At 41.2% G+C, this 15,953-nt stretch overlaps 1 protein-coding gene across 2 annotated transcripts; it reads right to left on the reverse strand.

The window, feature by feature from the left end:
• Positions 1 to 787: 787 nt before the first annotated feature.
• On the reverse strand, positions 788 to 12,351 carry HS3ST1 (heparan sulfate-glucosamine 3-sulfotransferase 1). Of its 2 annotated transcripts, XM_079305339.1 has the most exons (3): positions 12,151 to 12,351; positions 11,230 to 11,299; positions 788 to 3,496 (listed from the first exon to the last, which is right to left on the reverse strand). In XM_079305339.1, exon 3 carries the CDS (start codon positions 3,366 to 3,368, stop codon positions 2,406 to 2,408), a length of 963 nt encoding a protein of 320 aa, XP_079161465.1. In that variant the 5' UTR covers positions 3,369 to 3,496; positions 11,230 to 11,299; positions 12,151 to 12,351; the 3' UTR covers positions 788 to 2,405. The 2 variants fall into 2 exon arrangements, with proteins under 2 accessions (XP_079161465.1, XP_079161464.1); XM_079305338.1 differs by lacking the exon at positions 11,230 to 11,299.
• Between the last annotated feature and the right edge of the window lie 3,602 nt (positions 12,352 to 15,953).

The following is a 15,953-nucleotide window of genomic DNA, read 5'->3' on the forward strand; positions in this document are numbered from 1 at the left end:
CTGGATCCTGCAGACAACACTGTGAGATCCTGGCACTGTAACAGTAATAGTGACCTACTGGTTCATGCCCTATTGTGTGGGGAAATGTGTGCGTGTGCCCAGTTTAGAGACAGGCAAAATACTGGTATCAAGCAGCACTAGACACTAAAAGTATCCTCAGCAGCACCATCAGCTGTCAGTACTGCACAGGCATTTCCAAATCAGTGCTGATGCCCTACACTGTCCTGCTCAACCTGCTGCAGGTGCACTTGTTCCAACCCTCCCTTCATGTGCTCCTCCAATTCCTGGTCACACCTGCTCATGTTTTTCCCTTCTCAGCAAAACATTGGTGAATTTGGCAAGCTGAATATGAAGCTGCAGGAAGGCACTAATGGAAGGGTTTTGTCTGGGCCAAAATCACTGTGGTCCAGCTGGCTCCTGCAGAGATAACATTACCAAGGAAATGGGGTAAGTGTAGGAAAAAATACTGCCCCACCTTACACAAAATCCCCATAACTTCTCTTTTGAAAACTTTAATAGAAACATGATGGTACTATGATTCTGTTATTTTTGGCATCTTCCTCATGTAAGATTTGACATTATTGCCACCAGAAACTTTCCTTCCTTGTTCTGGGTCAGCAGTGGACATTCAGGCACAACCCAGCAGCAAAAAACTGCTTTCATATCAACAGCAACAGGCTGCAGCTAAGTTCTTAAGTAACATTTAGATGAAATCTAAGCTGGAGTTGAACCCTAAATTCTGGTCTTCCAAACTAGAAACCAAAGGAAAAAAAACAGAAAGGAAAAATGCAATTCAGAAAATATTTTATTGAGTACAATACCATTTCATTGTAGGTTTTATAAAACACCACCAACCTCTCTGAGGTTGAATACAGCTTGGGCAGGTGCACAAGGAGTAGGAGAGAGAGGGACAGCATCTGCAAATTTTCATGCAAGAGGCATAATATGGGATATTTGCATCCAGACAATACCTTGTCATAGTGCCCAAGTTTGCACTAGTTCACCAGAAAAAAATGAATGAATCTACATTTAAATTTTATAAAGGATTGTAACAATCAGCTACAACTTCAAACTTACTGGGTGTTGCCATTGTACATTCAACAACTAAACTCAAGATCATGAAATAAAAATCAGTTGCTTGGATTGAAAGTACTCTAAGAAGACTTGTGTGGAAACTGGATTAACTCTAACTCCAGAAACTGATGGCTAACAAGACATCAAAACAAATGTACATACGGGCAACTGCAGTATAGGTAAGGGCAACTGCAGCTTTTTCCAATGTACTAACATATAATTTCCATTGAAAGCAGATGGAAAACAAGGAAAGTTCCTGGAATTTGGGTTAATCCACAACACACATCTAATCAAGACCTGGCATCATGGGTCTTGGAAGGAGATTAAACAAATAGCAGTCCATAGGCAATTTTCAGTTGCATGAAGCAACTGAAAGCTCATAAAAAACAGCCTCAAGTAGGGGACAAATGTGGTAATTATGTAAATGAAGTTGCTGCTTACTGGAATGTAGACCAACTAATTTTTCTGGTGTGTTTATTTTCAGTGATGGTAAAGTATAAATGTGCTATGAAATGTAGGAACAGTCAAAAGCAGCCTTGAAAAAGTCTCTATATTGCTTAAATTCTCTCAACCATACCTCTCCATGAAGTACGCATACATTCAGAGTCTGTAGGAAGTGTTCAGGTTGACCATATTTCTACAGCTAACTGTATTTTATGAACTGGTCCCCACAGAATCTTTAAAAATCTGCCATGAAACCTGCACTGTACTGCCAAAGAATTGAGGAACACTTGTTATAACAGTGAATATGAAGGTTAAGTATAGCAGTTAATATATCAAATTACACAGAAACTTCCATTGTCCTTTGGGTGTGCATTTCCCAACATATGTAAGTACCACCACTTTGACAGGAAATAATTTCATAAAGCAGGATTGAACAATTTGTTAACTACAATAATATTTTCAAATGGAGAAGAAATTATTAATCCACACTTTAAACTAAGAAAAATGGAAAGGTAAAGTTCAGCATATTCATTAGCAATTAGAGAAAATAGTCCAGGAAGGCCAAAGTATTCAAATAATTCAAAAATGTTCTGTTGAAATGAAATTCTTATTTATTAAAAAGACAACACATTCTCAAGAGAGCACCTCCTGCAATGAAATAATTTAGTTTCTTTATATAGACACATCATACACAATGTTAACAACCATGAAAAACAATACAAAATGCTTTCAAATTTAACAAGTAGAAAAATATAACCAGTATATATGGCAATTGTGAATCTAATACTGTACAGCAGTATTTATGGATTTTACAAATAAATAATAGCTTAAATGCCCTTTTCAAATCTTCTAACTGTACACTGGAACATGGGTTCTGAAGCTTACCACTAACTTGCCACAAACGTGTGCCAGTCAAATGTTCTGCCCACAAGCTTGAAAAACTTCTTGTTGGGTTCATGGAAATATTCCTGCAGTTTCTCCAGTAGCCAGGCATCTACTTGTGGGTGCGCTCGTCCTTTGGACTCGTGCAAACAGCGCTCTCTGCCACTGTCCCTCAGGCAGTAAAAGCCCTTGGTTTTATTGAAATAAAAGTTCGAAGCATTTATCTGCGGTGATAGCTTCAGAAATCTCTCCACCTTTTCTATTTCTGGAAAGGGATCTTTGATTAGTTTATCCCCATCTACAATGTGGATATGATCAAGAGGGAAGTACTTCAGCCAGTTCTGCATGTGAATGTAGTACAAGCTTCTGTTTATTGCCTTGTAGTCCAGATTGAGCTCACCATTTTTAATCAGGAACTGCTCAATGGATGGGTACGGCTTGTGCTTCTGCATGTGGTTGTAGAACACTTGGGTGTAATCTGATAGTACTCTCTCACTTGGGTCCCTTAAAATAAGGAGCAGTCTCATTGATTGGTTCATGTTATAAACTCTTTCAGGCACTTTAGGTGATGTGAAATATGCTGGAGTTTTTTCCACGGTGATCTGATGGGGATATGAGAATGGCATTTGATTAATATACCACTGCAATCCATTCCTGTAATGATCTTCCCAGTCAAAGAAGTGAACTTCACTCTCTGCTGCTGCAATATCTGGATGGAGACTCAACATCTCTAACAAAGCTCTTGTTCCACCTTTTCTCACTCCAATAATAACAGTCTGTGGCAGCTGCTGACATGATCCATTAGAATGAATGTTTTCCTTGAAGTCATTTTTCTGAGATGTTTTCTTTAAAAGCTCTCTCTGAACAGACTGAGAAGAAGTCTCAGCATTTGAATTTATAGCTGGTCTGGAAGGCACTATCTGAGGTTGAACAATAAGCAACACAGCTCCCAGCAGAAAAGCTGCCATGACAGAAGTTCTTATTCTGGTTTCAGTCAAGCGGGTAATAGGGCATAGAGTGATTTCCACCAAGAATAACCCTTAAAAGAGGTTTTTGTTTTCTTGAGCAAACGTGTATTTCTCAAGCAAGAACTTCACTGAAAGAGGGAATAGAAAAAGCACATTATCTTATATTCAGCCACAATGCAAATATCTTTTTCTTTTCAACACAGAACAAACTTTAGCTTTCCCAACTCCAGGCTCATAGATATTTTAGTGTAATTAAATGTTTTAAAAGACAGGCATATGCAACAATGTCATAAGAAAATTATTTTCAGTCATCAGGAAACATGAATATTATGAAATTTTCCTTTTCACGCAGAGTATTGCTAGTTACTATTTTTTAAAAATCTGGTTTCCTTGGAATCACAATCACAAGAGAATTGTTTTTTTAGTTGACAAGAATAGGTTTGTCTTTGAAACAAAACACAAAAAGGAAAATGTGTGGAGGGGACCAAAAGAGTATGCCTAAAAACTGAGGGTGTTGTAGGATGTCTGGGAATTATAACCTCCCAAAGAACCATGTAACAGCAACCTTAGAAATCAAGCCTCCTGGGAAAAAGGCTGATGCAATATAGATAGAGCTGTCCAACATGAGAAGGCAACATTCTCCAAGGAAGGAATTAGAAAAGTTCCAGGTAAATAGCACACCAAGGAAAAACTGAACTTTGTGTCATTTTTAAGTGAAGTTAGCTTTTGCTTTGTGCTTACTGTTTCCAAGGATAAAATAGGTGGCTTGCACGCTGGCCCTGCTAAGAGGTAAGATAATGAAACCATAGACTACAGTATGATAGAATCAACAAAACACTAAAAGACATGTGGTTCCTGTCTCCATACTCAGGAAAGAAAATACACAATGGATATTCTGAAGGTCATTTCAAGAGTTAGCCAGCAAGCTGCTGTGATGTAAAGAACTAACTTTAGGTTTTATCAAAAGACTACTAAATACCATCACTGAACACCCTATAAAGGTCAGGGTATTTTTAATGCAATGTTTGAAGTGAAATTGTAATGCTTTCACACACAGTAGAGCTGTTAGATTGTTGCAGTAGGAGCAGGCTGGGTACACCAGCTCCCTAAATTACAGTGTCTTCCAAAGGCTTTATACCCTCAGTGAAGGCTGGTGTGATTTCAGTATTGTCTATCTCCACTTAGAATTAGAAGCCATGACAGCTGAGCACCTGATGGCTTTGCCTTAGTAGGATACTGTAATTATGAATTTAAGGCTGGAACAGCACATACTGTGCCAGCTAACAAGGGCTGAAATATGAAATTGCATACGAACTACCTGAGGAAATGCAAGGGCTAGGTTTTGGAAATTCTCCAGAGAATCTGAAAAGAAACTAATGACTTTTCCACAATAACCTAAGTCCCAGTGCAACAAAGACTAATGATGTGTTTCTAAGTAATGTGAAGTTCTGTTTGATAGCTTTGCATTTACAGAGGTCATGACTCCATCCTGAATGGAACAGGTCTGCTTCCTGATGTTTTCTACTGATTATCACTTCCGTGCTTTCCCTTTTTCCCTTCTTAATGGGCTACAAGGCAGCAATATTATTGTTAGGAAGCAGAAATCGAGGCTGGGAAGAAAGAGAAGCAAAGTGCCATGATAGATGAGAAGTTAAGAGTGCCTCCTTGTATGCCCACAGGCTTTGAGCTTGTGGGCATACCTTATCTCAGGCTATTCTGTGATGTCTGATGTGAGGCAAGTTTGCTGAGGAATTTGGTTTTTTTTCCATTTTTCACCACTGTTAAGTTTTCTCTGTCTGGAAGAGTTCCATTTTGTCTGTCATCACTAATCTTCTCCTCTCAATCCCTGTCCCCACCATTCCTGATAATCATTCTCAGCTTAATCTAGATCATTTTTAACAAGAAATAGTCCTAATAGCCCCACACTGTGGATGTTGATGGAGGAAGACACCAGGTGACAGAAGATTTGATATAGCTGATTTCACTGAGCTATGCTGCCACAATATTCAGCAGCAATGGCAGCACAGAATACAGCACCAGCCAAATTGGATCAAATGGGCAGCTCTGTACATAAGAGCAACAAAACATCAACTCTGCTGAATTATAAGGTCACAGATTAAAGGAAGAGCCACTTACTTCACAGTATATTTTAAGTCACTGGCTCCATAAATAGTAAGCTCGAGTGTCTTAACACCTTATTGGAAAAGCATAATAGGATTCCAGAGAGGAACAGGTTGAACTGTGTGGAAAGAAGTGAATTTAAAGCCTACTGGTAGGAACACTTATTTCTTAGTAGTCAGATTGAAATATTCTATGCTAACAGAAAAGTTCTGTACCAGTCTGTCTCCAGAAAGATTAAATTTTAGCTGCTGGTCTCATAGAGTCAGCACACTGCTGGATTTGGGGCAGGGGAGGTTGTTGATTTTTTGTTGTTGGGGTTTTTTTAAGGTTTTAGTGTTTTTTTTAAAGAAAATTAATGCTATCTATTAGTTCATTGGAATTCTTAATTTGTAACTCATAGTTTGCATACTAATCAGTTATGAACTTTTTTATTCAAGCCTTCCTGTGGCTGAATATAGCATAGGAACTTCTGAGAAAAAGACAGCAAGGTGTCTCTTCATTCTAGCTCTACTCTTGTTTTAGCTGGCATATTTGAAATCAGACCTGTGGAATATTACAGGTGTGGTACTCTCTGTGGAGCTCTGCCTCAGTGTCTTCCCATTCTCAAAGACTTTTGTGGGGCACAGCTTTTTCTAAATACACAAAAGCAATGGTTTCCTGTTTTAACATGGAATCTCACAATAACATGGGAATATCTTCTGTTTCAGACATACAGAATTTCATTGTTCCTCCTCAGCTATTTGTTCAGGTGCACATCTTTCACTGCAGAACACTGCTATAATAGTAGCAGTATAGTAGCATTTATTATATGCACTTCCAAAGAACCATATCAGCAGTTATGTCATTCAGAGTACCTATGTGCTACTGTTGTTTTGTTTGCAGGCAATAAAACTTGTCTGCCTTTTCTTCCCATTTTATCTTGTTTCTCTCAAACTGTGTAGGCCTGATATCTGGATCAATTATTTTGTTCTGTTAGACTAATGCAACACAATGGACACAACTGTGCCTCGAAATTCAGCATAAAATACATGATGTGTGAGAAGAGTGGTGTTCAGGAATAAAGCAGCATATAAATTGGTTGTCATTCAGCTCTCATCTCTTATATTCTCTTTAATACTTTAGGTCGATCTTAGTTTGGTGTCTAGAACTACAGTGGCTTATATAAAATGATGCAAACATGTATTCCATAGCTTTACAATTTGTGGGTCTGAAAAAATCTTTAAATAATAAGCATGCACTGAGGAGTTTAAAGCAGCCACTTTGCCAAGTTACTTTTCTTCTTTAAGAATTCTCTTCACTGCACCCACACGTCATGCAGAGCATACATGACTTAACTTGATGACTTTTTATTCCAGATTAGTTAAAAAATTTAACTGACAGCCATTACTACTGTATTTGCTACAAGTAAATAGGCAAGTTGTAAAAGAAACACAGTTTATGTTAAATGGTGCTTTGAAGATTATACCAAGACTTTCCAAAAAGTCTGATCACTTTTACTTAATCTTTCCTTCAGCTTTCTCCAATTAATTAGTGCAATGTGCCATCCTGTTTATTTAACCAGATTCAATGTGGACTTTATGATTAAAACCTCTTCAAGAGTAATAATAACTGGGAAATAAATAGAAAATTTAATCAGTAAATGCAGAATGAGGGCCAGAGGCGGTCATATGTCAATGACTTTTAAGCATGTTTCAGTACTCTTTGAAACATGTGTCACTATTCTGTAATTTCTGCCTATTTTTTACCATTTTACAAAGGTATTTTAATGCCTCCATATGTGTGTGCCAGTGGCACTGTCTAAACTACCTAGATTATATACACTTCTTAGTTTAATATACATCTAAAAAATTAGGTAGTTTCTTCCTGGACTGGTAACTTCATTTTTGCTGGGAATTGGATGGGGTTGTATCTAGCTCTGAACTTTGACAAGAACCTCTGAGTTAGCTGCCCAAGTGGGTAGGAAGTGTCTTTAGGGCTGTCAGTAAGCATCAGGCAGTCTGCTGGCAGATTTGAAAGGGACATACCTCACCAAAAAAGCTCACAGCAACACACAGACAGGCTCAGCAGAGCTAATTGCACCCAGTTATTAGGACCAGGACAGTAACTAGGATAGGTAAGACCACATCCTTTCCATAAGCAGGTGAGTGACTTCACCTTCATTAAAGAGAAGTTGTGTTTTCCTGGTTCTTTAGGGACTGGAGACAAACAGGTTTAAGTTTCAGGTGGCCTCACTTTATTTCCTTGCAGAACTGAATCTCTTCACTGGAGAGATCTCTGTACTGCCATCTAAAAAAAACCAGAGTCTGGACTGAAGGAGAACCATACTTCACTTGCTGAAGTTTGTCTGTAGAGGGAGATTAGAGCTGAAAGTCTGAGTGAGACATTCTGTCCTTATAAAGAATACTTAGTTTTGCTGATGTGATAGAACCTCAGGACAGTTTGTGGACTGTATTTTCCCTTGCACATATTTGGGAACACAGTACTGCAAAATGTAAGTCCAACATTGGTGGTTAAACCCAGCTGCTGTGCAGTACAACCCACACATCTGCTATGCTGGCTTCTTCTCTTGGAGAAAAAAATTCCCCTAACTGAGATAACCAACTTCCTAAACTGATAAAGGCTCAGTGCTCTGAACATTTGCATTCAGTGATGTGCTTTAAAAAACTGAACTAGAGCAATTGCAGTGTACTTGAGACCTTCAAGAACTCATTGACATAAACAGTATATTCCTATTCTCTAAGGGTAGGCTCTGTCCACCATAAGATATACTCCTTAGTTGTTTATATTAGCTCAAGTGCCACTTGGTACCCTGATAACATAAAACTTCACAGTACACCTATCACTTAAAGCTCAGTCAAGAGCAGGAAAGGAAAGAGAACAAGTTTAAAAATTAATTCAATTTATGAAACATCTTGAAAATATATTCTGCATTTTGTTATTTTTATCTATTAAACTGTATCACAATGCCCTCTCCATAAAGAAATTCTTCCCACCACATACACTTGTGTTTTAATTCCATTTTGACAGAAGTAAAAAGTTTTAAACAACACTTGCCAATGAAATTATTGAATTCTTGTTTCCAGGACTGAACTACAAATACTTTCCTACATTAGTGAGGGCTACAGAGATAAGTATAATAAATGAAATAGAATTACATACTACTGAAGGTCTCTAGAACCATAAACTATGGATCACCTCATGATACATCAAAAAAGTAATTTGCACATCAAGAAGGGATGTGAAACTATGTAAGTGTATGAGCCTTTACAGTTTCTAGATGGTATGTACATTTCAGAAATTATATTAAAACTGCTGCACAAGCAGCAGATATTCAACCATGGCTTTAACTTTAATAGTTAGATGTTAAGAAATCTAATCATAATTTCAGTGCTGTTAAGAAGAGATACTGTCTACCAGCACTAAGACTTCAGAAATACACTATAAAAGGACTTTAAATTTTGGGACAGGGAACTTTACAAGTCGAGAAATGTTGACCTGGTAGGAAGTATTTTTGGCTGAAATCTGCTGTATTTGTGCACCTGCTGTGATAAATACAGTTTATGCAAATTAGATAGGCCACCAGTTCATGACTTCTAAAGGAGTTCAGCTCCAGTGTGAGCAGTAAGGTAGCAAATTTACAATAGACTGTGGTTATATATAACATGCACTCTTTCTTAAGGTCAGAAGGGACCATTCCAGTCTTTCATGCCAAGAGATCATAAAAACTGTTAAAAGAGAAAATACCCTAGATTTCAGAGAACCTCATGCAGGTACAAATAAAATGGGACATCACACCAGAATAAAAATAACTTGAAAAGCTCAGGATGCTCAATTTTTTTTTTTTTTTTTTTTTTTTTTGTACTGAATAGCAACATGGAATCCCCTTATCACCTTTTAGTAATTTTTTTTAATACCGGTCAGGATTCAACTTTTTTCATAAAGAGGGTACACTGTACCACTGCCTTCTCTATCCCCCCATAAAGCTAAATGCTCAATTCAAAATCCAGAAATTACTCCCCACCCCACTTTCCAAGCAAAATGGGTCACATTCTAATTAGGAAGCAGAAATCTATTGCACAGTTAGACTGCAATTAGGAGTTGCTGCCTAATTCATCAAAGCTGTCCCCAAGAAAACAGCGTGTGTGAAAAGATGGCTCTGTCCTGTCTTGCCCCCTTTCAGTACAAAGCTCACCTTACCTGGATGTATTAAAATAGGAAACACAGGAAACTAAGCAATCCCATTCTCATTTCCTCTGCCAAGCAATTTCTTGCCACTTACACAGGACTGTGGGCTCTGTTTCAAGTACCAATATTTAAAACAAAAATAAAAACAAACAAACAAAACAACAACAAAACCTCCACACCTTACATAGTCATTTAGTTCATATTCCAAGTAGTCTTCTGTGTCTTCCACTCTCCTGCCTTCAGAATAACATAGGAGCAGGGTGAATACTGGTGAGGTCATCACTGTATTAGATTTAGCTAAACCAATCCATTTACTAAGCAAAGCACCACACAGTGACCTGGAGAGAACCCTCATGTTCTGGACAGACAAATGAGATGACAAGTAAGATCTCCCATTCTGGTCTGCCTTAGCACATTACACTTTTGTTTTTCTCATTTTCAAAAGTTTTCATGGAAATCCATCAGCTTTGACATGTTTTTGAGCTCTGATATCTTATGCATTGTGAGTGGCCTTTCCAGATGAGGGAAGGGAGATATTCCAGGTTAGTGAAACTAATAAAACATTTTTCATTTCCTCTAATTATATGTAGAAGAACTATATGTATCTACACATACCTGTATGTATTGGAAAGTGTTTTCCACTTATTCTATTTTTCTGCAATGCCTGTGTAGGCATATGGCTAGTTCAGAATAACCATAGTATCCTCACAAGGGGAGAGACACAGATGGGAACCTGGCAATCCTGACACTGGAATTTGCTGTTAAATTAAGGTCTCTCCACTGCAATAGCTGGCCTTGCTTCAGATGCATAACCTTCCTGCTGAAGTATACCTGGAGTATTTTTTTTTTGGCTATGTAAAAACCCCCTGCATTTTAGAAAAAGGAAAAAAAAACAGGGTGGGTCCTGAAAGGGTGGATGTGCAAGAGAGAGCTAAAGTTGATGACAATAACTGTGCTCTTACTGAGAGGTTTCTGAGCAATGTATTTGCTCCTTTCTGAGCAATGTGAGAAATGCACTTATTCAAGAGTGTAAGAAACGCTGGCAGATATAAATTGCAACAGTTATATTTATACTTACAAATTAAGTTTGATAGCCAGAGGATATATAGCCAGTCACCAAACTGAACCTGTTCTACTATGTTCCATTTGCCACACATACTGCAGAGGCTCTCTCTCAGTGGGAGTGGGCACTGCATGGATCTCTCATGCCAGAAAGATGCTCCCTGCAGACATTCTACCCCCGTGCCATTCAAGCATGACATTTCTAGAACTTCACAGGTATTGCTTTTTTCCACACCGAAATCCAAAGAGGAACAGACTTGAAACTGGGAAAGCCCTTAACCCACTGCACTAACAGAGAAAGGAAGGAGAATAATGTACTTTAATTCCCAGTCAGCTGAGGTGATTGAACTGTCTGTACTCAGCTGCGTACCCCTTCCTAATTTTTTAAATGTCTGGCTGGAAGATGAGAACAAACCCAAACTCTCCCACCTGAAGGCTACCACCCGTCCCTCTCAGCATCCTTTTAGCCCCAAAATATTTGAACTGCACACACCTTTATCCTTGAAAAGCACACCGAGAACTGCAGTAACCAAGCTTTGGTGTACTACTCTAGGGTGCCAGTCCTTCAAAACAGAACCGAGTTGGAATGACGGCTTTGTGCCTCCTGCCAGCCCCCAAAGATCACTGAGCCCCCAGCCCTCTGCAGCTCGCCAGGCTCCTGCTCCGCACGCTGCATCCCGCCGGCTCCAGCATTATGCGAGGGAGCGGATCGCAGATGCTCAGCAGAGCTTTCGCAAGTGTTCCCCCGTCAGGCAGGAGCCCTGCTTCCAGAGCCCCACCGCTCTACCCTTACTTGTGCTTGTCATTTTGCCACAAGATAAAGAAGATGAGGAAAGTGCCCAGAAGCCGCACCTGGCCAGGTGCTGCCGAACACTTTGCTTCCCCCTCCCCCTTTCACTGCTACCGTCCGCGACAGCGCTGCCTCCCACAGCCCGACCCGGAGAGTGCGGAGAGCCGAGGCAGCGCCGCGGGTCCCTCCCGGGCTGGGGACAGCTCTGTATAGCTCCGGCCGGGCAGAGGCTCCGCAGCCCCACAGTGTCCCTCCCGGGCTGGGGACAGCTCTGTCTGAGCTCCGGCCGGGCAGAGGCTCCGCAGCCCCACAGTGTCCCTCCCGGGCTGGGGACAGCTCTGTCTGAGCTCCGGCCGGGCAGAGGCTCCGCAGCCCCACAGTGTCCCTCCCGGGCTGGGGACAGCTCTGTCTGAGCTCCGGCCGGGCAGAGGCTCCGCAGCCCCACAGCGGCGCTCGCCCGCCGCGGCTGCGGGCTCGCACCTGCCGGCTGCAGGTGCCGGGCGGGCGGCAGCGCCAGCGCTCCGCGGGGCTGGCACAGCCCAGCCGCGATCCCGGCACCTTCGTCCAGCCCCAACTTCCCACGCCGCCCAGAGCAGCACCCGACGCGCCGCGTCCCTCACTCACCGCCGGGGCGCGGAGCCGGGGGGAAGCGCTCGCCCCGCTCTTCCATGGGCGCCCGAGGGTGGCGGCGGCGTCCGGGGCAGCGCGCCCGGCAGCGGCGAGCGGGGGCGGAGAGCGGGGGCTACGAGCGCCCGCTGTCGCCCGCCTCGCCCGGCCGGCAGCGCCGCAGCCCGAGCCTGGCGCCGGCTCGTTTGTAGGGCCCCGCCCGGGCCGCGTCACCGACAGGCCCCGCCCGGGCCGCGGGCAGCGCCGTGCGGGGCGCGGGAAGCGCTGTATGGGCAGTGCTGTGCGGGGTGCGGGAAGCGCTGTATGGGCAGTGTTGTGCGAGGTGCGGGCAGCGCTGTGCGGGCAGTGTTGTGCGAGGTGCGGGCAGGGCTGTATGGGCAGTGCTGTGCGGGGTGCGGGCAGCGCTGTGCGGGCAGCGCTGTGCGCGGTGCGGGCAGGGCTGTATGGGCAGTGCTGTATAGGCAGTGCTGTATAGGCAGTGCTGTGCGGGAAGCGCTGTGCGCGGTGCGGGGTCCGGCCCCTCCGCGGACACGGCAGGGTGTGCGAGCGGCGGAGCTCGCACGGATAGTGCTACAGGTCTGCGAAACGAACGGCTCTGCGCAGCAAGCGCACCTGCCCCGCCTCCGTAAAAGCGTACAATATCTTGAGTTGGAAAGGGACGCTCAAGCATCAAGAAGTCCAGAAGGGACGCACAAGCATCAAGGACTCCAAATTCTTCGATTGCCTCCTTCCTGTACTTATAAAAATACCACCCATGCGAGGTTGCGTGAATAACAGACTTATTAGTACTTGTATTTACTTCTTCTACTTCTTGTTTACGTTCTTGGAACTTTACAAGAGGGCTTTGATTTTTTTTTTTTTTCCCCTGAGATGCTTTCTGTTCAGCCAGATGAATTTGAAGCAGGATGGATGTCTAGAATGACTGAAGTAATGCTCCTTAAGAGCAGTGGGGAATGGGGAAAAGACCTGAGAATTTAAATCCAAGGGTTGATTTATTGAAATAACGTGAACTGAACTGTGTTTGGTGTTTTTTTTAAAGACAAAATGAATTTAAACTGGCATTAACATACTGCATCCATTATTTCAACAGCCAAACTCTTGAAATTTATTTCTAAGCAAAATGCAGGCCTAAATAAATTGTTTAAAACATATAAATTCTCAGTTGGTTTTTATTAGTTCCTTGTAGTTTAACAGGTATGACAGAGGTAGGGTGTTCCAAAAGAAAGTGTATTAGCACTGGTTGTACACAGGTCGTAGGTTTTTTGCCTAAAGTGATGTTGTTCCAACAATTCTGTCAGGACTCTGAGATGTATCTCATCAGGTTCCACAAAGGTGTGGATGCTCAGGTTCTTCCAGTGATCACAAACCTAATCTGTACTTCCAGTGGCAGGTATTTTGTTGTACTGCTGTCCATCCATGACAGAAGTGTGGGAAGAGTGGTTGCATTGTAGACTGAGGAAAAACGTGGTTTGGTACCTCAGTCTCCTCATCCATTGACCAGTGTTGTTTATCAGGTGGTTGCACCTTCCTTGACCCTCTCAGCAGGGATAATATCTTCATGAACCCTGGGCTGTGCCCTGCTCACACCTCTTTCACTCCTTCAGTGCTGGGCTGTGGGAATGTTGGGTCACTTTTACTCACTGCTTCAAAAACCAACGTAGTGCACTAATTCTATGCACAAATATTAATGTTGTGTATTTTCTTAACTCCTTTACCTTCAGCCTTGGCCTGCACGGATAATATAACAGGAGGCAAAGCTACCAGTTATAGAACTCTGTTTTCTGACCATGACTTCTGGTGAGGGAAGCAGAACAAAGATGTTTATTAAAGTATCACCATCAATTTCAAATGGATTAGAGGAAGTAGCTGTGTTTGTGGAGTTATTTTGTTTACAACCTTTTACCTCTAACCTTGAATAAGCATACTTTTTATGGCTAAATTAATTAGTAAAATATGTAGTAGAACATCTGAGGAATGAAGAGTACTCAATTATATTTTAAAAGGAGTATCTCCAAGTAGAATCTTGACAAAGGCTTTCAACAAACAAATTTAAGTACTAAAGGAAAATAAGATGGTATAACTATACATGTATTTTATATTATGGTTTTGCATATTTAACATTTAAGATGTTTTCTGTATTTAAGTGTACTATGTCATTGCAGTGTAATTTCTGTAGCACCAATAGATACATATAAATACTTTTAATTTTTTTAAGATAGAAGTGGAACATTTCACAAGAGTGTTTATTAAAAAAAACCAAAACAGTAACACTGTCTTTTTACTTTTTGCTTGTATACTGTTCTGTATGTCTTATTATAAATCTGAGAGTTTAGTAGAGAAATACATTCATTTGTGATTAGCCTTGCTCTTTATCCCTGATATATATGTTATGACTGGGAGTTTTGATTGTCTTGCAAACAGGTTAAAACCAAAAAGCTTAAATGTTATTCTGCTGCTATAGACCCACATAGTTCACTCATAAGGGATCCCTATTTCTTCCACGTGATACATAGATCAGATATCATAATACTAATTTCATGTTTAATACCCAGTCTTGATATAAAAGAATAAAAATATGAAAAATTCATAATTTCTTTATTGTTCCAATCATGAACTACCTTTGGTGTCAAAATAATAACAGAAAGCAACTGTGTACCTTTTTATCTGAAGGTATCTAAGTGTAACTTCAAGCCACTGCTTTATATTATCACCTTCCCTGGTAGATTAAAGATATGTTTTGTCCAAAAACATACTTTCTTATTCTAATTAGGTCATTTCTCAGTATTCTTTTTCTCTTTTTAATAAGCTAAACAAAGTGATGTCTTGCAGTGTCTCACATAAAGGCTCCAGAAAGTTTAGATTTAATTACTTTTCTTCACTTTTCACAGGGTCTCATCAGTGAGTACAATACTGATGCTTAATATTGACAATGGAAGCATTTTCACAATGCTTTGATAATGAATCCCAATTGCCAATAAGGTTTTAAGATCTGCTGGTTGTGCAAAGTTCTTAAGCTATTTCAAGTACCTTTTATTGTCATATAATCCTTACTTTTTAAATGCAAATGTTCCAAGCTACTAAATTGGATGCCTTATGATAGTATTCTGCCTTCATACTTCTCTTTATGGAGCAAATTTGTAATTTCCTCAAAGCAGGTTTGACATGATGGTGGTAATGTCTCTTCAGCTGTGGATAAAGTGGTATGAGAGAGTGACACTGAGTCAACAGTGCCATATTTTTATTTTGCTAATTGAGTAATGAATAATTTAGAAAAGGCAATGAAGCCTTTCTTGAAGCCGAAAGAATGAAAAAGGAAACAAAAATTTTCAATGCAACATTGCAAATACTCATTTATGCTTCCCTCATTAGTCCAAAAATGAAGATGTGAAAAATGGGATTACCACAGTTCTAGCATATTCTGACTGGCTGACATGTGCCATATAGCAAAAGAATGGGTGTTCTGCCCAAAGAGTGAATAAAATGGGAGCCTGCTTAGAGGAAAAAATACTCTGCTGAAGGAAATGGTAAAATGGTTCAGAGCCAAGACTGGATAATTTGGGGATTGACCTGGGACTGGGCCCGTGTTGGGAAGGTTCCCATGCTGGAGACAGGAGGACAGCAGAGGTGAGATGCTGCACAGCAGGGAAGGAGAAGGTGATGGCTCACTGGAAGCAGTGTGGCTGCCAGGACAGACCCCAGTGCCTCTCACCCAGCACTGGAGGTGATTTTACTGCTGGCTCAGCTCTGGAGCTGGCTGAAGTGCTCCCAGTACAGCCTGGAGAGCATTGGCTTCATGCTGT

The sequence above is a fragment of the Erithacus rubecula genome, assembly GCF_903797595.1.
Source record: "Erithacus rubecula genome assembly, chromosome: 5".
Lineage (NCBI taxonomy): Eukaryota > Metazoa > Chordata > Aves > Passeriformes > Muscicapidae > Erithacus > Erithacus rubecula.

What these genes read in the sequence shown, in the direction of transcription:
- HS3ST1 (XM_079305338.1), bottom strand. Translation starts at nt 3,368, where the DNA reads ATGGCAGCTTTTCTGCTGGGAGCTGTGTTGCTTATTGTTCAACCTCAG.